Raw genomic sequence first — 22,200 nt, 5'->3', positions numbered from 1 at the left:
CTGGGACAAATGGAGCCTGGCCAGGCCTTGCAGGGTCTCAGCCGAGTGGAATCACCAATGGGGATCAGCTGGGAAAGCATCAGGATGGAGGCAATGGAGTGGAAGGTATTCAGAGAGAGTGGGCATGACGCATCAGATTGGCTTCTGGTCGCCCTCCCTAGTCTGTGAAAGCTGCTTCAATGTGTCATCATTGGTTACTTTCTATCAGTAGAGTTTAAAAAATAACTTGATGACATAAAAGCATTGCTAAGATATATTTGACCAATGTAAGCTAAACTTACCACATCCTTTGTTTTGCCATTGGCGCTTCATTATCGGGGGGCAGGTGGTACCCTCCCCCTGGTTTCAAGGGGAGGGAAAAGATGATGTTTCAAAACATGACAAGTGGATAACGACAAGGTCATAAAAGTACGGCAAGGTAAGAGTAAATGTAATTTCATACACTGTACTGAACATACGTAGCGTTTTTATTGAAAGAATTTGGTTTTCTATTGTGTAGAATGAGAAAATATTTATTTTGGTTGTCATAGTTCATTGAGTATTGTATTTTATCTTCAATAGTGTAGAAACATCCCTTTTTAAACTATGTCCTACAAACTGTTTATTGAATCCATCATTTCAAGATAGACATTCCGTTATATATTAAATGACAAGTATTTGTGCCATGTGAAATGTTGCAGTATTTCACTTCAGTTGCCCTTTCTCCAATTGGGTTGAAAACAGATGGCTTTGAGTGTGCAAGACAGGGCTGTTGGGGCCATTATCGGGGCAGCAGTAGCAGATGCAGCAGGTAAGATAAAATGTGTGATGAAAGGAATTTATGTTTTTACAAAAACAGGAAAATTTTTGGTTTGGATTCAAAATACTGAATTTGCATTTAAAATTCTGAATTTGCATGTGATGTGTTACACTGTTTTTTTTTTTATTATTATTTGTATTTTATTAGATTATTTATTGCACAGCCAATCAAATGTTGACATTATTTTTTACATATGATGACAATTATGGGAATAAACAAAAGTAAATATTTTAATTAAAAAGCATTATACATTATCTGTTTACATAATTTTTGGTTAACGTCGTTATGTAGGCCATAAATAGAGACCTGCGTCAACAGTAGATGCATCTTGATGCATCTGTGCGTACTGATAAAAAAAAAAAAAAAGAGGCCGGGTGGCTCTTCAGACGATTTGACTGCAGGTTTATGGTGGTAGAGTCTCAATATCTTAAATAAGCAGCAAACAGCTTTTGGCAGTGAGATTACTTTGCAGCTACGCAAAATACATTCTTATAAACGATTGTTTTCTTTTGTCTGTGTGTCTTTCCCTTGCAGCCCAGCCCATGCACTGGATTTACAATCTAGACAGACTCAGAGAACTTCTGGCTGACCTGGAACCCACACCAGAGTTTCGTGCCGACTCTGCAAATCCTTTCTACCGCAGGAAGACAGGCGAGCAGACGTGCTATGGCGACCAAGCTTACGTCCTGATGGAATCACTGAGTCAGTGTGGAGGTACACAACTGAGTCAGGCGGGACAGTGTGTCACATTGTCTAAACATTTTTGTAAAGACTTACCGTGCGTGTCATCACCACTGAGTACTATAGCGTGTGAAAGGAGAATATTTGAATACTCAAAAATCACTGTCGTTTTTATGAATCAGCCAGGGAATGCACTGTTCCCTTGTGGTTAGCACTAAAGTTCTGAGGTTTAGTGTGAGACACTGAGTTTCAGACTTCCACTGTGGAGTTTGCATGTTCTCCACATGGCCGCTTGGGTTTGTACCCCAGCATCCTCCTACATTCCAAAAGCATGCATTTTAGGTAAATTGAAGACTATAAATTGTCCATTGGTGTAAAAGTGTATGTGAATATTTTGTCTACATGTGCCCATGCGTTTGCGGGAAATCGTAAACGAGATTTTTAGTGCAGGAAAGTAATCGTACAAAATCTCGTGGTCATGCATGTGGTCACACAATAGCTCAGTAACCTCACTCAAGCTCATTTCAGCAAACAGCAAAGGAGTTTTGCTCCATTGTGTGTGGGCAGGTGTCAACGTGGAGGATTTGACTCAACGTATCTACAAGTTCTTTGGTGCAGGGACGGTGTACGACCTGCCGCTTAATGACGCCTACCGCAAGAAAGGAGGTACAGTACATTTATACAGTATTACACGAGTATATGTAACTTAAATTTTTTGTCATTACAATATTCCCGTCATTGCCAACACAACAGCCACAACAATTTGGTTGGCCAAATGAAGAAAAAAAAGCGTAGTCTACATAAAACTAACTCAAAGTCAGGCTTGGCCATCTTTGTTCTTTTTATGTTTTGTTTTGTTTTGTTTTGTTTTTAATAAGAAAACACAGCTACATCATTCATAATTATGGAGAAACATGGCAAGACAACAGCTCTCTACTTCACCAAGTTAAAACGTGTCAAAGGGGGAAAAAAAAGAGTCGCACAGTGAATGGAGAAAGAAACTATTTGATGAGTTATTAGTTATTATATCTACAGAAACAGCATCATTTAATAAGACTTAATCTGTCCCAAAAAGATGGCATGAATATGAAAAAAAGTGATTCCATTTCCTAGGTCCTAAAGCTGTCCTTCCTATCGATGGTCCTTGGAGGAATGGGAGCCTGAAAGCTTTCATCAGAAATGTGGATGCTGGCAAAGAAGAAACTGGTAAATAATAACAATCACATGAATGACTGATATTTTGGGTTGTGAAATATTTGCATGTCCGTGTGATTGAGGTTGTGACAAGGACTGCCAAATGGACGGCATCACCAAACTGGCTCCAGTAGTGGCCCTTTATGCTGGACAAAATGAAATGCTGGAGAAAGTGGAGAAAGTGATAAGGGTGACCCAGAATAATGACATGTGTGTGGCTGTAACATTGGCTGCAGCCCGGTAAGGAAAAACATGGAAAACATTCCATTCTTAATATTTGGGTTCTCATTGGTGGAAAAGTTCTCATTTTCAACCCTTTTGTCTGTCTGTTTTATGAATGTGGTCAGGATTTTGGAATATTTCATTCTGAACGGCCCAAGTTCGAAAGCTCTGGAAGCAGTTTTGTCTCAGTTGAATGATCCACAAAGAAAGAACCCTCAAGAGCTTGATAATGCAGTCATTGGTAAGACTACACTATCCATAAAAACAAGCACTACGGTGCACCCACACCAGGCCATTGGAATGTGCTGGACTTGGGTGTTTCCCTCTCCAATTCCCTGCTCGCCTTTTTAAAAACAGTTTTAATCATTTTAATTCTTTATTTGCATTATGTCTGGTGCCTGTTATGATGAATAACTGTAGAAGAATTAACGCATTGCAGTAGGGGGACGATGAAACACAAATTTGTACATAAGTTGGAACATCTACAGTACCTTGGATATTGCAGTAGTACAATCATCATCAAAGTAAATATGGTTTAAGTTTAAGCTTTAAGTACGCGTGACAACCTTACACAAATCAAACTACTGAACTTCGGCTACTGTTCAAAAGGTCTCGACCACAGTTTGAAAGGTCTAGTGTGAGTTTGCCCCTAAATCGTCTCATGAATACAATTTAGTTGCTACTCAATAAAATTGAGAATGATGATATCCCACTCATAGGCTATTGATTAATTTGTACTCGAAACATCAACAATGTGAGCTGTCTGGCAGTAGTAATTTTCAACCAATGCAAATAATCTTTTCTCCATTTATTTGGATAGCGCTCATTCAGAGAGAAATGTGAAGATGTAGATCTTTCACGATATACACTATATTTACACATTAAATCTACCTTAATCTTCTCATACCTCTGTGAAAGCACATATCCACCAAGTGAGGAACAACCTGGCCAAGACATCCCAGCAGCTCATACCGGCTGTCTTCACAAACACATGAGGTAAGTGAGTTCGATAGTTTGATGACTTGGCAAAAAGTCTTCTACCCCTCAGTTCCAGCCTTTCATCTCTGCACTAATGATCTCCTTTCAACTGGCTTTTAATTTTCCCCTTCCTACTGTGTCTCAAGTTTTACAAGACTAAAAGCTGCAAACAGTAAACGCTCACGTGAAACGTTCTGGAGCGAGAGGGTAGTCATGATACGCTGCTGATTGTCGTTTCTGTCCAGCTTTGCCTGGTGCATTCCAAGGAGCGCTACATGGAGTCCTGACGTTGAGCCAGTTGGATGAAGCTGTCAGGGACACCATGCGCTGCGGGGGATGCACCGCCAGCCGGGCTTCTTTCATTGGAGCCTGCTTCGGGGCACAGGTACAGTAGAGGGGGCAGAATTGACTGTACAGAAGAAGGCCCTTAACTCTCCTTCCAGATTGACTATAGTCGTGTTCTGAGTATCTGAGTATGCATGCTTAAATGGGAAATCCATTGGTTTGCATGAACAATGTATCCAATAGGTCAGTGATTTCCAACCTTTATAGAACCAAGGCACATTTTTTACAGTTGAAAAATCCCACGGCACACCAACACAAGTAAATGTCACCAAAAATGGATCGATGAATTACTGGATGTACTTCCTGCCATCTAATAGAAGAGGATTTTTTTGTTCTGTCTATCATTGTGTCTCACTGGCATAAATAGATGAATAAAGATTCATTATTTATTGGAATAAATGGTTTTTTTTTTAGCAATTACATAAAATTGGATAACTTCCCACGGCACACCTGAAGAGCACTCACGGCACACTGTTTGGGAATTACTGCAATAGGTCATGTAATATGTACTCTATTTGGACAATGTGATGATTTCTCGGATTTATCCTGATCTGATGAAGAAATAGCAGCATCGGTTGATTGGGAAGACAGAGGAATGCTTCCATACACAGGGCTAACCCTTTCCCATCAACCGAGCGGCGGAGCGTCTCACGGCTGTGTTTGGAAGTATTCCTCCATCTTCCTTATCAACCGATACTGTTATTTCTTTATCAGATGAAGATAAATCCGAGAAATCAGCACTGGGCGTAAATGGTGTCCCATGTAATCGAGCCTTTGTTGCGGCACGGTACACGTCACATCCGCGCACGTAGGTCATGTGACTCGCGAAAATGGCAGCGCCCCTGAAAATGTGACATTTGATAAAAATCTTCTCAAAACATTATTAAATGAGAGAGGATTTAACATCACATTGTCAAAATAAAGTACATGTTACATGACCTATTGGATACATTGTTAATGCAAACCAGTGGATTTCCCCTTTAACAAGTTTTTTTAGCCCACCACCCAATGTTCGGTTTATTTTACAGCTGCCCTACATGAGGAGCATTGGTAATTACCCACATCACTTTCATATTTCTGTAATGATTGATACACTAATATATAGGAACTGAATAAAATTTTTGGTGCTAAATTACAATGTAATTTTACAAAAAATAGCTAAACAAAAATAATAAACCACATAATTATTTCTTGATTAAGAGGCCCAATTACATTTTTTTACTTCAACAGAAAACATAACAATAAATGGGTTAACACCTAAATAACACCAATTATGAACAAATGTATTTTTTTCATGAAATAAAAAAAAAGGTAGTGAAAGAGCATTCACTTCAACAAACTGTAGACAAATATATAAAAGCATTCTGTGTCTCTTTTTGTATACTACCAAGATTAAACCAAAAGCAGTCCATATCCCTTTGTGAAGGCCAAAAAAAAGCAACAACATGTTCCTGATCCCTAACAAAATGTAACATATTCTTCCTGATCGCATGCACCAGTCTCCCCTTTCCCAAATATTCATGCAAATCAGATAGATTTCCATAATTATAGTGACTAACTACACAAACTGCTCAGTCTGGACAGCCGTATCTAGAATGCAATACCCTTCTATTGTTACTTCCCCATTTTGTATATACACATGCATATTACATCGATTGTCACCCTTTTACGATCTGTAACAGAGTTTAAAATGGCAATGTATCAAACTGCTCCACTGAGGAAACATTGTCAAAAAGGCAAGGAAAATGTCAGCTTTAAAAAGGGAAAGACATTAGTGTCCATTTCGTATCTGGGAAAGCCGCCAAAATAGAGTAAGCTGTACTGTCAGAGTTGTGCTTGAATCTCACATCAAGAATCAATTATATGTGGACCTTCCACTAATCAATGTAAAATATTTAAAGATTCTAACTTGGGATCAGTACTCATAATCTTGGGTTACATGAGGCCCATAATTCAATTCTCCATAGCATGATTTGGAGCAATTGAATTGGCTTGTGTTTCCACTGTGGGGGTGAGTAGGCGGGATAGTGATAGCTGCGTCAGCTACAATGACATCATAGCGGCGTGACACTGTGTAACCTGCCAATTAATTGAGAAAAGAAAAGGACACACAATAAACAGAAGACAATGATGGAAGATACTTATTTTGCATTTTTTTTCCTCCTTGGCACTTGGTTATCCCATATTCAAAGAAAATAAGATTGATTCCTCCCATTCAGTTCCTGTTGTCATCTGGACAATTCTCGTCAAGAGACCGCAGTACGGCTAACTCCAGTTAGTAGGTACTATACAATTTCAGCACCATCACCAGTAGGAGAGGGTGCCAAAAATTCTATGGTACACATAAATTGGGTAGAGAAGAACATCCATTGTGGAACAATTATAATCTCCAATACTGGTTGATTTAGAAGCTTTACAAATTATTTCAACATCTCTCCAAAAGTAAATAAAAAATTGTTTTTGTTCCTGGATCAGACTATCACATATACAGGGAGTCCCTCGACTGAGATCCATTCCTACAGTAGTGACTTAACTGAAATTTCGACTTAAGTCGGATTCCACCATGAAAGTCAGAATTTACATCAAAATACTTTGTATAAAAAACAAATACATTGAAATAAACAAGATGATGTACTTAGCATCACTGCTTAGAGGTGTACGGAGAAGAAGAAGGGGAGGCTGTGCTTAACTATTGGAAAGGAAATCACAATGTATGATTTTTTTTAACGATTTATTTGTGTGATACAGCTGCAAATAAGTATTTGAACACCTGAGAAAACCAATGTTAGTATTTGGTACAGTAGTCTTTGTTTGCAATTACAGAGATCAAACGTTTCCTTTAGGTGTTCACCAGGTTTGCACACATTGCAGGAGAGATTATGGCCCACTCCTCCACACAGATCTTCTCTAGATCAGACAGGTTTCTGGGCTGTCGCTGAGAAACATTTTTTGAAAAGCATTTTTTTATTGGATTCGGGTCTGGAGAGTGGCGAGGCCACACCAGAAGCTTGATATGCTTCTTACAGAGCCACTCCTTGGTTTTCTTGGCTGTGTGCTTCAGGTCATTGTCATGTTGAAAGACCCAGCCACGACCCATCTTCAATGCTCTGACTGAGGGAAAGCAGTTGTTCCCCAAAATCTCACAATACATGGCCGCGGTCATCCTCTCCTTAATACAGTGCAGTCGTCCTGTCCCATGGTCCCAAAAATCCCCCCAAATCATGACGCTACCATGCCTATGCTTCACAGTAGGGATGGTGTTCTTGGGATGGAACTCATCATTCGTCTTCCTCCGAACACTGCTAGTGGAATTATGACCAAAAAGTTCCATTTTGGTCTCATCTGACCACAAAACTTTCTCCCATGACTCCTCTGTATCGTCCAAATGCTCATTGGCAATCTTAAAACGGGCCTCGAGGTGCTGGTTTAAGCAGGAGAACATTTCGTGCCATGCATGATTTCAAACCATGATGTCTGAGTGTATTACCAACAGTCACCATGGAAACGGTGGTCCCAGCTCTTTTCAGGTCATTGACCAAGTCCTGTTGTGTAGCCCTGGCCTGATTCCTCACCTTTGTAAGGATCATTGAGACCCCACGAGGTGATATCTTGCATGGGGCTCCACTCCGATTGAGATTGACTGTCACGTTTAGCTTCTTCCATTTTCTAATGATTGGTCCAACAGTGGACATTTTTTCACCAAGCTGCTTGGCAATTTCTCCGTAGCCCTTTCCAGCCATGTGGAGTTCGACAATTTTGTCTCTGGTATTTTTTGGACAGCTCTTTGGTCTTGGCCATGTTACAAGTTAGAGTCTTACTGAGTGTATGGGGTGGACAGGTGTCTTTGTAGCTTACGACCACACACAGGTGCATCTGATTCAGGATAATACATGGAGTGGAGGTGAACTTTTAAAGACGGACTAACAGGTCTTTGAGGGTCAGAATTGTAGCTGATAGACAGGTGTTCAAATACTTATTTACAGCTGTATCACACAAATAAATCATTAAAAAAAATCATACATTGTAATTTCTGGATGTTTCTTTTTAGATTATCTCACAGTGGACATGCACTTACGATGAAAATTTCAGACCCCTCCATGATTTCTAAGTGGGAGAACTTGCAATATAGCAGGGTGTTCAAATACTTATTTTCTTCACTGTATATATATATATATATATATATATATATGTATATAAAGAGTTCAGACGCTAAAGCCGTAAAAGGAGATATATCCATTTCTTAAAGAAAGAATAAAAATGGGTGTATCTGCTTTTGCATCTGAACTCTTCATATATACTCTTGTGTAGACAATTTTTGGGCCAATTCCTACAAAATACCTCAGGCTGTAACATAGTAGATGCTCACTGAACTGAAATCTTACGAGATCTGACATGACAGTATGGTTGATCATGTAGTTTTTTTTCTTTCATGTTTGAGGCATATTTACCCTTAGATGTTGGGCTAAACACCAACCGGTACCGATTTTTAGAGTTTGAGTCTAAATTCCCTTCTGTTAAATATATGTCAATGATTCCTGTGTTCTATGATGTCTTTGCAGACTGGCCTCCAAGGAATCCCAGAGTCTTGGAGGAAGAGGACACTCAGATATCCTCGTCTGCTGGAGCTAGTTCAAAATATGTTCCAAAAAACAGCCTAAATTGTAGTTAGTCTTTGAGATTGCCTTGCATGATCACCTAAAAAGTAGTGGTGGTGGTTAGTTCCTTTCAATGCTATTGATGACGACTTTCCTTTGGATGCAGATGTGTGCTTTGAAATGACAATTCATGACAGTCTTGTTTAAAAAGTCTTGGACTGAATGAGGCTTGAATCTGTTTGTTGTATCAAAGTTTTATTATGTAAGAAGAGGGGGAATATGTGCCAAGTGCTTGAGTTCGTTAAGAACAAGAGACTGCTGTTAAAAACTATCAGTTACGAATAAAGGATAACATTACTTGCATGTGCATGATGTTTTAATTGAAGTTCCTAAGTGCAAGACGGAAAGCTGAGGTTTCTTAAGATCTGGAAACAAAATCGTTTTTGCTGAAGCAAAGAATTTATTTGGATTTTATCTTCCCACTCGGTGGAGCATGCTTGGTTATTGAGAAGTGAAAGAGCAGATTTACTACGGGAACAATCCAAGACTGAAAATAATGCTTCCCTCAAAGGAGCTGTTCTGCGTTACAGAAAGTGCTGACTTCTATATTCATTGATTTTAAACATTCATAGCAACAAATCTGAAGCTGGTACATACAAAATTTTGATATCTTTCACATTAGGGATGAAATATAAAGAAGTACATTAAAAAAATCTCTCTGAAATCTGGTTCATCTTTTCTCTAACAGAACAGCCTCAGCTTTTCCTTCTTTCCTTCTTTCTTTCTTTCTTCCTTTCTTTCTTTCTTTCTTTCTTTCTTTCTTTCTTTCTTTCTTTCTAACATGTCCTTTTCAGCCACATGGCGATGCTGAATAGTGGATCAATATGCTTTTTGTGCTGGAGCAGTTTTGTTGTGCAACAGGGGAGTTTGAAATACAACCTCGCCTTATTTTTTTACTATTATTTTTTTTCTCATGTTTATTGAAAATGAAATCCAGACAGAGAACCCTTGAGCTTTTGAGGCTTTCCTTTTCAAAGCAATGAATTGTATGTACGTATGCAAATGAATCAACATTTTTATATTGTATAACAAACTATAGAAATATAAAACAATACTTGTAAAGCTCTAGGAACACGTCCATAATTATGTGGCCCGAGAATAACACAAGAATGAAATTGATGATTAAACTTCCACAGCATTATTTAGCTGGGTAAATAGGTCACAGCTATGAGTGCATAGGTAACAAACAGAAGGGAAGTCATTTGATTTCTCCCTGTGCCTGACTTCCTCCCACACAGCAGGTAGTTCTGCATGTCTGGCATAATTATATCCAGACCTGAGAGGGTTTTTTTTTTCCCTCAATCTGCCAAAGTCCACTTCCACAAGGAACATTTTCGTAGAAATGGAGGAGGTTTGTAAAATAAATTAAACTGGAAATGATGTATTGCCATCTTCCTAGTGTCAATATCTTGGTAAATAAACAACAACAAAAACGTCCATCCGGTGCCTGAAATCATAAAAATGCTACTATACATTCATGTTTACGGTTCAAATTAGCATACAATATATTTTGGAGGGAAAAAGCCAATGAGGACCGACAGTCTAGAGTGTAAAGAGGTCAAATTTTCATGGCCATAAAATCACCATGGATGTGTGGGCAGCCTACTGGTTAGCACATCTGACTTGATAGTTTTGAGGTTCTGCATTTGAATCTTGAGTACAGTGTTTCTGTGTGGAGTTTGCATGTTCGCCCTGAGCTTACATGGGTTTCTTCTTCGGGCATAAAAAAAAAAAAATCCATGTTAGGTTAATTGAGGACTCAAAATTGTACATAAATATGAAGGTTGTGTATTGACAAGTGCCTTGTGATTGGTCAGTGACCAGTCCCAGATGTATTGTTCCTGTCCCTCGCCCAGTCAGATGGAATCAACTCCAGCTCAATGGAGACCCTAAATCGGACAAGTGGTGTCAATAAATGGATCCATGGATTGTATGGGTCACAACTCCATCTATTTTCTGTACCGTTCATCCTCATTAGGGTCACGGGTGTGATGGATCTTAGCCCAGTTATCTTTGGGCGAGAGCAAGGGTACACCCTGAACCACCGGTGTCAAACTCAAGGCCTGGGGGCCAGATCTGGCCCGCCACATGATTTTATGTGGCCCGCAAAGCCAACTCTAGAGTGGCAATTTCCATGATTCTTGTAAAGATTTGCACCAAAATTTCAAATTGGCATATATCATAAATATTAATGTTGAGATATTACAAGCATTTTTTGTGTTACCAACGTGAATAGTTAAAAAACCTCGATCATAAATTGATGATGTAAATATTTTTGTTCCACAGTCATAATGGCCCTCTGAGGCAAACCGGAACAACAATGTGACCTGTGAGAAAAATTAGTTTGACACCGTTGCCCTAAACTCTTTGCCAGCCTTTCGCAGGACATATAGAAACAAACAACTATTCACACCCACGTTCACATCTATGGTCAATTTAGACTCTTCAATCAACCTATCATGTACAACAAGGTCGAGATTGGAACCTACATCTTCAGAAGTGTGAGGCAGATGCGCTCACCAATCACAACTCACAAATGGTACTAAAAACATGGAACTAAAGCGCCTTATAAAATATTAAATCATGTACATTTTCGTATCTCAAATAAAAACTGTCAAACGCTTCCCCTTGATTTCTATGTTACGTAAATAAACGTGATTTGCAAAGCAGAACGTGTGAAACAAGAGAGAAATCCTAAACAAGCCCCATCTTTTCCAGTCGCCTAAAGACCGCATGCGCAGTATTGGTCCGACTGTTAAAGTGCTTCGCGGTGAAGGGGGAGTTTCTTGTCGCTATTGTATCATCTTTGTTACATTCAACAGCTGGGTGGCACTCCCGACAAAATCTTGCTTCTGTGACGTTTCAAACGAGATAGAAGTTGGACATCTTTAAAATACGCTTATCGCGCTATTAAGGGCCCATTATCGCCATTGTCATGGATTTTAATGTCAAGCGACTAGCTGCAGACGCAGGTACCTTCCTGAGTCGTGCTGTACAAGTAAGTTTTAAACGTTTTGTTGGTGGAAGTTATTGCTAATTAGCCGCTAGCTTACCCTCAAATACCTTTGAAAATTTCGCTTCACTTTGATAAATGTTTTGATAAATATCGGCATTTGGGTCTCACACGCTACCACATTATGCCAGCTCATGCAGCAGGCAATGGTTTTGTGCCCATTAGTCAGTAGTAGCCGAGCACAACCATCAAAACAGGTTACTAAAAAGATAATGCTCTTCATGACGTTGGGTTTTGTCGAGCTGATAATATTAGGGGAAACGTTAAAACCACCCGGAAAAAATAAATGAATAACTAGAAAATTATGCCGAACATTTGATGTCTTTGTCTTTTGATATGCGCTGTTCGATGTGTATTTCTATTTATCATTTGGGTTGTTTGTTTTCAAGTTCACAGAGGAGAAGTTCGGCCAGGCTGAGAAGACTGAGCTGGATGCCCATTTGGAGACCCTTTTGGTAAGAGCCGAGGCCACCAAACAATGGACCGAGAAGATTATGAAGCAGACTGAAGTCTTATTGCAGCCCAACCCAAGTAAGAACAATCACTTTGTTCCTAATTCAAATAGATTTCAGACATTCACACTTTTATGTATAGGATCATTATATTCTGTGATGTTGTTGACTTATACAGTATGTTGGATTTTGCATTCGCAAGCAGATGAACATCTCCAAATTGGTTTTCTAATTGCATCCATATGCAGCATTGTGTGTGTGACATCTGTAAATTTAGCTCTGCATCTCCCTTCGTTTGCACCACATTCCATTGAGGAAAAAAAAAAAAAAAACAGACCACCTGGTGCTAGCAGCCTTGGTTGGACATGTTGAACAGAATTTGTTCTATATTTGTCCCATGGACAATCAACTATTTCCCCAATATATGTTTTTCTTTAATTGCTTTTAATAGATTGGCTGTCAATTATGAAGTATTCCATGTTCTGGAGCTTTCTTGTGCTCACTGTATTGAATTTAGTGTCCGCATGGTTTCCTCACTTTTGTCTCATGACTTGGTAATTGAGTTTCTCTTGTAATTTCCAGATGTCCGACTAGAAGAATTTGTGTATGAGAAGCTGGAAAAAAAGGTCCCAACACGAATGAACAACCATGAATTGTTGGGCCAGTCCATGATTGACTCAGGCAATGAATGTGGTCCTGGCACTGCATATGGTGAGTATCAGTTGTGTATGTATGCGGTACATACAGTGCTCTGTGTTGTCCAATGGCAGGCCTTAGTTACTGTAATAGTTTCTAGATTGTACCATCTCCTGTCTAGCGCAATAATGGGAGTGATGTTTTGTTTGTGCCGCTCACTATTGTAGGAAATGCTTTGATAAAGTGTGGCGAAACCCAGAAGCAGATTGGCGGCGCAGAGCGAGAGTTAATTCAAAGTTCTGCCATCAATTTCCTGACCCCTTTCAGGAACTTTCTGGAGGGGGATTTCAAAACAATCCTGGTGAGCTGGTACTGATCGATGGCGTTGGCTTGGTTTTCTTCTCTTTTCCTGCAATTTTAACTTCAATCGAATCTTACATTTACTGCAATTTTAACTGCAGTCTGATCTTAAGTAATTCACAATGCTCATGGTTGAATAACAGCTGGTCTCTATTCATTAAGTTTTACCTCAGTGGCCATTTTCAACATAATTATTTTTTTTCTTTTCTTGGAAACTGTTTGAAAAAGTAAAAAATGTAAAAACAAAATTGTCATACGAAGTGACAAGGTCAAACACGACTGAAATGTCACACAGCGTGCAGGATTTTCTCTTTCACACTTTTGCTCCAATTTGAAATTTTAATCAAATGGCAATGTGGGATTGGAAGCGGAACAGCGAATAAAGCACGCCATCATGTATCACATGATATTTCACAAGGTTTCTGGGAATACTGTATAGTGAGATCCAGCCGGCTGCTGCCAAGCCACACCAAAACCAGTGAATATATACAGTCCTGTGAAAAAATATTTACCCATTTCTAAAATTCATACATTTTAGCATAGTTTCCCTACTTTATGATCATCAACAAATCTAAATATCACACAAATATAACCCAAGTGAAGTAAAATGCTGTTTTTATATTTTTCATTAACTAGGGGAAATAAACTAAACTATTCGGTTACCTGGCCATGTGTGGAAAAAGTATTTATCCCCTTTGTTAAATCATGAATGAATTGTGGCCAATCACAATCACTTAATTTTCACTGATGACACCCAAGCCTGATTACCTGCAGGCCTGCTCGATCATGAAATCACTTAAACAGAATTTGTTCTGACAAAATCAAGTCAGACCAAAGATCAAATCCAAAGAAATTCTATGACAGTTAAAAAATACAATAATTGACATCAGTCTAGAAAGGATTTTAAAAGTCATTTTCAAAGGTATTCCAGCGAACCATAGGGAGACTCATTATCCTCACATCGAGAAAACATGGGACAGTGGTGAACCTTTGTAGGAGTGGCCAGCCTCCAAAGACTGCTATTCCAAGAGAACAGCATTTAATCATCCAGGAAGCCACAAGCAAACTCAGGCCAACTTGTAAAGATCTACAGGCATCCCTTGTCTCAGTTAAGGTCAATGTTCTTGACACAAAAATGAGACTGAGCAAAAATGTCTAAAAAAACTACTGCCTATCAAGAAGGTAAAGTTTGTTTTACTTTCGCAAAAAAAAAAAAAAGAAAACCCTGGATGATTCCCATTACTTGGGAGAATATTATAGACTGACAATATGAAAATCTTATCTTTTGAAAGGTGTCTTGTCTCATTACATCCGGCGTTATGTAGCACAGTATTTAAGAAAAAGAACATCATACTAAAGGGTACTTTATACTCCTCCGGGCACGGGGCTGAAAACGACCGCATTGCATCACTTGACCTATGCATTGCCACGTGCAGCAAGCTCCTCTGCATAGCTTCTGCGTCGGCTGCCATGCACACATCAAAAAAAGTTGCTGAACCACGCATCTCATCTGTTGTGATTGGAACGTTCAATCTCATGCTGTGATGATGTACTGAACATTCCTCCCTGCTCCACATATCTACTTCGCCGCCGCCTTGATCAATATCGCAGCATAATTAAACGGATCATCTGGTCATTTAGGTCCATTTGTTCAAGCAGACCTTCCACAGCTGCCATTGTTGTTGCTTTGTTCATTGTTATGGAAAGGAAAATAAAAACTGTTCCTTCAGTACATGAATAACTTTCTGTGATTGATGGAGCCATGAATTCTGTTCTTTAACAGAAAATGCTAAACAAAGATATGCAGCCAGTTCAGTTTGTGATCCCAGACTGAAGCAAACTCCTACTGGGTAGGTTCTACAGCAGGATAGCGATAGTTTGTCAGGTTACCACTAGTTACTGAAAGAGTTCTTAAGGCCTCCAAAGTATGAACCTGGAAAAACTAAATAGGGAGGAAAATAGCAGCAATATTGTTCAAATGTACCAGGAAACTGAAAGATGAATTTTAATTGTTTGTGCACAGAAAGAACGGAAGCTTCTGCAGGTCAAGCGCTTGGATCTAGATGCAGCCAAAACAAGACTCAAGAAGGCCCGCATGGGAGATGCAAGAGCTGCGGTATACACTTGTTCTTTTACAACGTGGTGTCTTTGTTATTTTAACATTGATCAGCCGTCAAAATGCTTGCTTCCCTAAAAATGTGCAGCAATATCCTGTCGAAGGACGGAAACAGTACCCGGGGCCAGTAACTCTGTATGAAGTCACATGACTGAATGAGCAATTGTGACACATTTATGCTTCCCTTTTCTGACCAGTTGCTCATTTCTGATGACACCCCCTTTTCCACTGTCACTCCATTGTTTTTATCTTGGTCCTTTAAATATCATTCAAGTCTAAGACTTTTCTAAAACCAAATTGGGGTAACGTGGGAATCCATTTTCATATTTACATTTTCTGTTACTGATCATAATACAGAATCAAAATACAGTCGTGTAAAACATTCAGTAGGTATTGCAATGTTTTTGCTGTAATGGACCTTTCCAACTGGCGATTTTGAGCGGCGCCCCCTAAGCTACTGTTGCCATGTCCCACAAGCTTCCAAAATGGCAACTGAACAGAACAGGTTTGAAGTCGATTCTCTATCTCGTATTCCAGATAATATTGCGGTATGTTTTTTCCCCAAATGCGTCACACTTCTCCAAGAGAGTTCTACACAGAGGTCTCATCTATTTCACGCACGGAATTAAGATTTTGGATGGAGCAGGACGCAATATCAGAGTTACAGCAAAATGTTGGTGATGTAAAAATGTTTTGACGCCTCACAAACTTCATTCATATTCATACTTCATATTTAAATCCAACAGGATAAAATAGTGGAATCATACTACACATGTAAAGCAGGGTGAGTACTTCTTACTTGGAAAGATCATGAGTAATATTGTAGTCTTTATAAGTGAGTGAGGTTTGATTTTCTACAAGTGCATTTAAACAATGGTGATTAACTCAGTGAGTAACGTAGTCACCAGATGAAAAAGTTCGACTTGGCTCGTAATCATAATCTGTCTTAAAAGTCTGATGTGATACAAATGGGCAAATGGACATTTATTTCTCTAGCTTGACATCGCGCATTTACATATCACTAACCCAACTCTTCGGCATAAAACGTTAAATTCTTAATTCAGCCGGTCAGTGGTACACGAACAAAGTGAAAGTTGCTCTCCTGCAATGTATAAAGCACTGATAATAATTTCTATCAAACTCAGAGAAGATACTTCTCCCTCACTTACCTTCAAACATACAGCCTTGTGTTTGTTGATATTGTTCACATTTATTTGTACGTGTGCTCTTTCGTGAGCCTTAATCCATCGTAGACACTTTGTCAACTGTGTTTTAAGCTTTGGAAAATGAATCAACCTAGCAGGATATCATTCATCAGAATTGCGCATCTGAGGACCGTTTTCTTCACAACATTAACTTTTCCAAGCGCATGCTACTGACAACGAGTATTGCTTGTGGGACAAGATGGTGGCAGGGGCATGTCAAGCCAGGGGTTAAGACAATGCGGCTACCTGATTGGCTATTATTGTACAAGTGATTGACAGGTTGGAAAGGTCCTTTTTTTTTTTTTTATTTCTTTCTTTTTCAAAACATCTTGTAATCTCCCTGGTCTCCAGTCTTTGTGCCACCATTTTTCATGTTAGCTTCTCCCATAAGAGCGCTTTCGGGTTGTGGTTGAAGCAATTAAGAGCAGAAACAAACTGTGCGATTAAGAGAAATGAGGTCCTCCCATAGTCCGTAAAACTGCTCATTCTATGCAGCCTGCGCTCAGTGCACAAATAAACAAAACTCCCTTTCAGTAATTGTAACGTTACAGGAATGGACTAATGTTCAAGGTTTTAGTGATAATGATTCAAAAGTTGTTTTGTTACATAGAAAGGTGACTGTTAATAATGTGTGCCCGAGTGATGTTCAAAAACTATTTTGTCATGCGCTGTAAGCATCATCTGCAGTTACACAACAGCTGTAGCTCTAACTGATGTCACTGTTTTTTAAATTGCAAAGCAGCAGATGTGAGCAGAGGAAGTGACAGAGGTGAGTGGAATGTTGGAGCCATGTTTGACCTTTAAAAAAAAAAAAAAAAAAAAAAAACAATGGAAAACACTTGGACATTTAAAGTACACACACAGAAGGCATCTCTTTCCCAAGTAATATTTTCCCCGGTCAAACTTGTTCCTGTGAATGGAAGCCTGACAAGAGGCTAAATCTGCAGTTATAGGCATTTCCTCCTGATATCAATCTAGGTGTGTACTGTACTGTGTAAAGTAATGTGCAGGAGAGTGAAGCCATTGTCACCCGCACCAACGCATACTAATAAAATCAAGTCATGTGTTGACTCCCGATGCACACAAACTTTTCATTTATTTATTTATTTATTTATTTATTTTTAAACTGTATATTGCTCCAAATCCTTAGTGGTTATTTTAATCCACAGGAGTCCAACTCAAGACATGGGGTCAACTCAGACCTGCTCTCCCCCCCCATCATTTTATGAGGCCCCCAAAGCAATTCACTTGTCAACATCATATTTTAGGAAAAATCTGTACAAAAGATGCTAATCATTACCCAAATGCAAATTAAGAATGAAATTATTCTTTTGTCACCACGCTGTTGAAAAAAAACTTAAATATGTCAATTTGCTGTGTATATGTAATACGATGAGGCAATAATGTACCTTTATGGTTTCACAGTCGTAACGGTTCTCTTGGGGAAATAGTAACTACAATCTGACCCTCGACAATGATTTAATTGCCCCTATTCTACTCAGACATGTTTTTATCATTACAATTTCCGATATTTTGAGTGACCAATCCTTTCAAGATTAAAAAGTATTTTTGTTTTTCTAAGTCAAACTCTGTTTCTTTTCATGTGTGACAAATGTGTCCTTTGATCCTCCCCCCTTTTTTTTTTTTGGTTTTAAGGGACATAACACTTGTCTCGTGTTCTGTTCTGTGTTGAACATGTCCTTGGTAGAGATGCTCTAAAAATCACTTTTATTCTCTCCCGCAGGCAGAACAGGAGTTAAGGATGACTCAGAGTGAATTTGACCGTCAGGCTGAGATCACCCGACTGCTGCTCGAAGGCGTCAGCAGCACCCATGTGTGTATCCCAGCCTGCCGAAACACAACGTGTCACCTCAATCTCAAGTCACCCAACACATTTGAAAATAAAAAAAAATAAACTCGCATATGAACTGTAAGTGGGTTAGCCCACAAGAGAACTTTATACAAGGAGGGGATTCTGATTAAGTTGAAAATGCAATTGCTAAGTTACAATTGCCAAGTGCAAAATAGCTGGTGGGATAATGAAGCGATGAAATGTCTTGAATTCAAAGGGAATTTAGTAAAGCTTCGTAAACTTGACACATTTATTGTGTGAAATCAGGCACATCACCTCCGCTGCTTGAATGACTTTGTGGAGGCTCAGGTGATATACTATGCTCAATGTTTCCAGTACATGGTGAATCTGCAAAAGCAACTGGGAAGGTGAAGTTAATTTTCTGACCATTTCCAATTCAGATGCTTTTTAGTATGTCATCCTTACTTATTTCTAATTCCCCCACTAGTTTTCCTTCATCATTCTCCAATAACAACCAGTCATTGTCTGAAGCGGCCAGGATCTCGGTGCCCACCATACCAGTGTTGGCCTCCCTGCCCAGCTCCTCTACCGGCGGCGGCTCCCCCACTTCAGGTGGCTTCAGTGAATTGCGTAGCTCCAGTGGCAGCCGCAGTGCAAGGGTCCTTTACGATTATGATGCCGCGAGTAGCAATGAACTGTCCCTGCTGGCTGATGAGGTGAGCCACACTTGTAGCTGTCAGCAAGGTAGCACTGTGTCTTTGCTTCTAGCAAGGAGCTAATATTTTATTCATGGGCGTTTTTACATTTTGTGTGCATGATTACATTTTGTTGACTACTCATTTGCCAGAGGGACTCATTTATTTCTTCAGATAAGGAAGAACATAAAATGTATTTATTCAGGTCCTGTATGAAAACTAATAGCTAGTAACACGTTGGGCTGGTCACCAGCAAATTGTAGATGTGAAAAAGTAAGGAGCACTAACCACAAACCAAAGCTATCACAACCAAACATTAGGTTCAGGGACAATTACTTTTTTTACATCTGGACACATATGTCTGGATATAATCCTTGTTTAGAAATTCCCAATATATACTAGTTTTTGTGACTTTAAAATGTGATGATCTAAAATGTGTGTAAATGTGCAAAGATATCTGGAAGGGGGCAAGTACTTTTACACAAGACTAGCTAGCAGAAAAAGCCACTTTTTCCCTGGTAGTCAAGCCATGTTGTGTGTGCCTCAGTAAAATATTGTATGACATGCTTCAAAACTTAGTTTCCCTGATGAGAACACCAAGGGTTCACGTTTTTGTTGTAACGAGTTTGGGGTCATCCTTAAAAATACGAGGGTTAACTCTTAACTTATTTGTTTGTCCAGACGGTTTATGGCACCCTCACCCTGGTAATATTAATTAGCCAACGTTTTATCTGCGTACTGCGCCATAGCAAACTCGCACGTTTATCAGTGATAAATGAATGTAATTATCTGAGATGGGTCCCACAGTAACAGATGAAACACTACGTTTACAGGTGATCACAGTCAGCTGTGAGCCTGGCATTGGCTCAGACTGGCTGATGGGAGAGCGAGGCAGCCAGAAAGGAATAGTGCCAATCACCTACCTGGAACTACTTAACTGAAAGATGCAAATAGCCCCTTCACTTGTGAGCTTGCATTGCCTTGTCGGGAGTCACCACCTCTTCCATTCCATTTTTTTATATATATATATATATATATATATATATATAATATATATATATATATATAATATATATATATATATATATATATATATAAACACACACACACACACAAAAAGCAAAGCTCTATTTTCGTGGGGACACTTGAACTCATTGAAGCTGGAATCAATGCATTTAAGGAGGGGAAATTGAGCTTTTTTTTTTTTTTTCGCTTTGTTTTGTTTTTTTGTGCAACTTCCTTACATTTCAAACCTTCCATGCCTTTTATATTTGTTTTGATGTGCCAGAACATCTCACAAGGGTTTCCATGGGTTTGTTTTTGGTTACATTGTATGTAATCTCAGCTGGTGGCCAAAATAGGTAAGTTTGGGGTCTCTCTACATCCCTCACTGCTACCACCAACTACATTCGTTTGAATTACATTATGTTATGGTGCAGTGTTGGATAACCTAAAAATTATTTCGTTTATCATATTGTTACTGAAATAGTAGTGGGGGGGGGACAGCTGGTGACATATTACATATGTGAGCAGTTTTAACATTTAGGTGTCAGACATGCAGCTTATTAAATCACATTTATTTAAAAAAAAAAAAAGTCTTGCACCAATAATACCAACAGTATTAAGATAATGAATTAGTTATCCGGTTTCAGTCATGACTTTGGTTTCTTAATATTTATTGCTAATTGGAACACTCAATTTTCACATCACTGTAGGACAGTGTCCACCCAAAGCAGCTTTTGAGAGTAAGTTATGACTGAGTGGGTTCCTTGCAAGTATTTTGTTTTATTGTATGATGCAGTTATTGTGTTGATACTGATGTGTGGCATGGCTAACATCCTTCCTGAACCCTAAATTGCATCTCAATACAGAAATAAAAATTGCTGCCTTTACAGTGTGTAAGCTTTGAATACATGTCGTATTTAGTTGATAATATTGGCAAAGTGAAAACATTGAAAAGAAGAAATGCAAATATGTCGGGACACATGTGAGTGCAATGAAAACCTGTATTTATTGTGTTACCAAAAAGAGCCAGCAGGTGTCAGAACAACACTGTTTGTCCTGCTTGATCACAACAGTGGGTACACCAATGGGTACACTGGACATATTTTAACATCATTCTGCCATTGTGAAGATAAACAGTGATCAGTTTGATATGTGGTGGTGTAGAAATTCAGCATGCTGGGAGCTGTTTCTGGTTTTTACCTAATGGGCATGGCTATACAGAAGGCTACTAAACGATAGAATTTGTAGGGCTATATTACCAATCCTTAATGGAATTCGACACAATTCCCTAGGAACCACAATAATAAATGTTCATTACGTCGTGTAATTTTAATGTACGAGTAACAGAGTAAATAGCATAAAGTAGTCACTGACTTGGTAGCTGGAGCCTAGACAATCTGAAGTGGAGTACACCTGGAGTTGACGACTGTTGTTGCTCTAGTTGATAACAGAGCCATGGTGAAACCTATCACATTGTAATGTAACGGTAATATAAATATTTTTTGGGGTGTGGCAGCAACATGCTCCCATAGCTTCTTCTTCTTTTCCTTTCGGCTTGTCCCGTTAGGGGTCGCCACAGCGTGTCATCTTGTGCCATCTTAGCCTATCTCCTGCATCTTCCTCTCTAACCCCAACTGCCCTCATGTCTTCCCTCACCACATCCATAAACCTTCTCTTTGGTCTTCCTCTCGCTCTTTTGCCTGGGAGCTCCATCCTCAGCATCCTTCTACCAATATACTCACTCTCTCGCCTCTGGACATGTTCAAACCATCGAAGTCTGCTCTCTCGAATCTTGTCTCCAAAACATCCAGCTTTGGCTGTCCCTCTAATGAGCTCATTTCTAATCCTATCCAACCTGGTCACTCCGAGCGAGAACCTCAACATCTTCATTTCTGCCACCTCCAGTTCAGATTCCTGTTGTTTCTTCAGTGCCACTGTCTCTAATCCGTACATCATGGCCGGCCTCACCACTGTTTTGTAAACTTTGCCCTTCATCCTAGCAGACACTCTTCTGTCACATAACACACCAGA

General features: G+C 39.3%; 1 protein-coding gene and 1 pseudogene across 1 annotated transcript; both read left to right on the top strand.

Moving 5' to 3' along the window:
• Window positions 1-9,498, top strand: LOC133492980 (crystallin J1A-like; annotated as a pseudogene).
• A 2,127-nt stretch (window positions 9,499-11,625) lies between these two features.
• sh3glb1a (SH3-domain GRB2-like endophilin B1a) lies at window positions 11,626-20,204 on the top strand. The gene is made up of 9 exons (XM_061805660.1): window positions 11,626-11,872; window positions 12,277-12,418; window positions 12,922-13,050; window positions 13,203-13,336; window positions 15,359-15,451; window positions 18,401-18,490; window positions 18,776-18,876; window positions 18,957-19,185; window positions 19,998-20,204. Exons 1-9 carry the CDS (start codon window positions 11,810-11,812, stop codon window positions 20,103-20,105), a joined length of 1,089 nt encoding a protein of 362 aa, XP_061661644.1. The 5' UTR covers window positions 11,626-11,809; the 3' UTR covers window positions 20,106-20,204.
• The last annotated feature ends 1,996 nt before the right edge of the window (window positions 20,205-22,200 follow it).

Source organism: Syngnathoides biaculeatus, chromosome 19, assembly GCF_019802595.1.
Source record: "Syngnathoides biaculeatus isolate LvHL_M chromosome 19, ASM1980259v1, whole genome shotgun sequence".
NCBI classification, from domain to species: Eukaryota; Metazoa; Chordata; class Actinopteri; order Syngnathiformes; family Syngnathidae; genus Syngnathoides; species Syngnathoides biaculeatus.
This window is presented reverse-complemented; position numbering and strand designations above follow the sequence as displayed.

Bases quoted from the DNA above. Each gene is read 5' to 3' on its own strand.
- sh3glb1a (XM_061805660.1), top strand. From the start codon at position 11,810: ATGGATTTTAATGTCAAGCGACTAGCTGCAGACGCAGGTACCTTCCTG. The intron at 15,452-18,400 runs GTATACACTTGT...TCTCTCCCGCAG, and splicing joins TGGGAGATGCAAGAGCTGCG to GCAGAACAGGAGTTAAGGAT. The intron at 18,877-18,956 runs GTGAAGTTAATT...TTCCCCCACTAG, and splicing joins CTGCAAAAGCAACTGGGAAG to TTTTCCTTCATCATTCTCCA.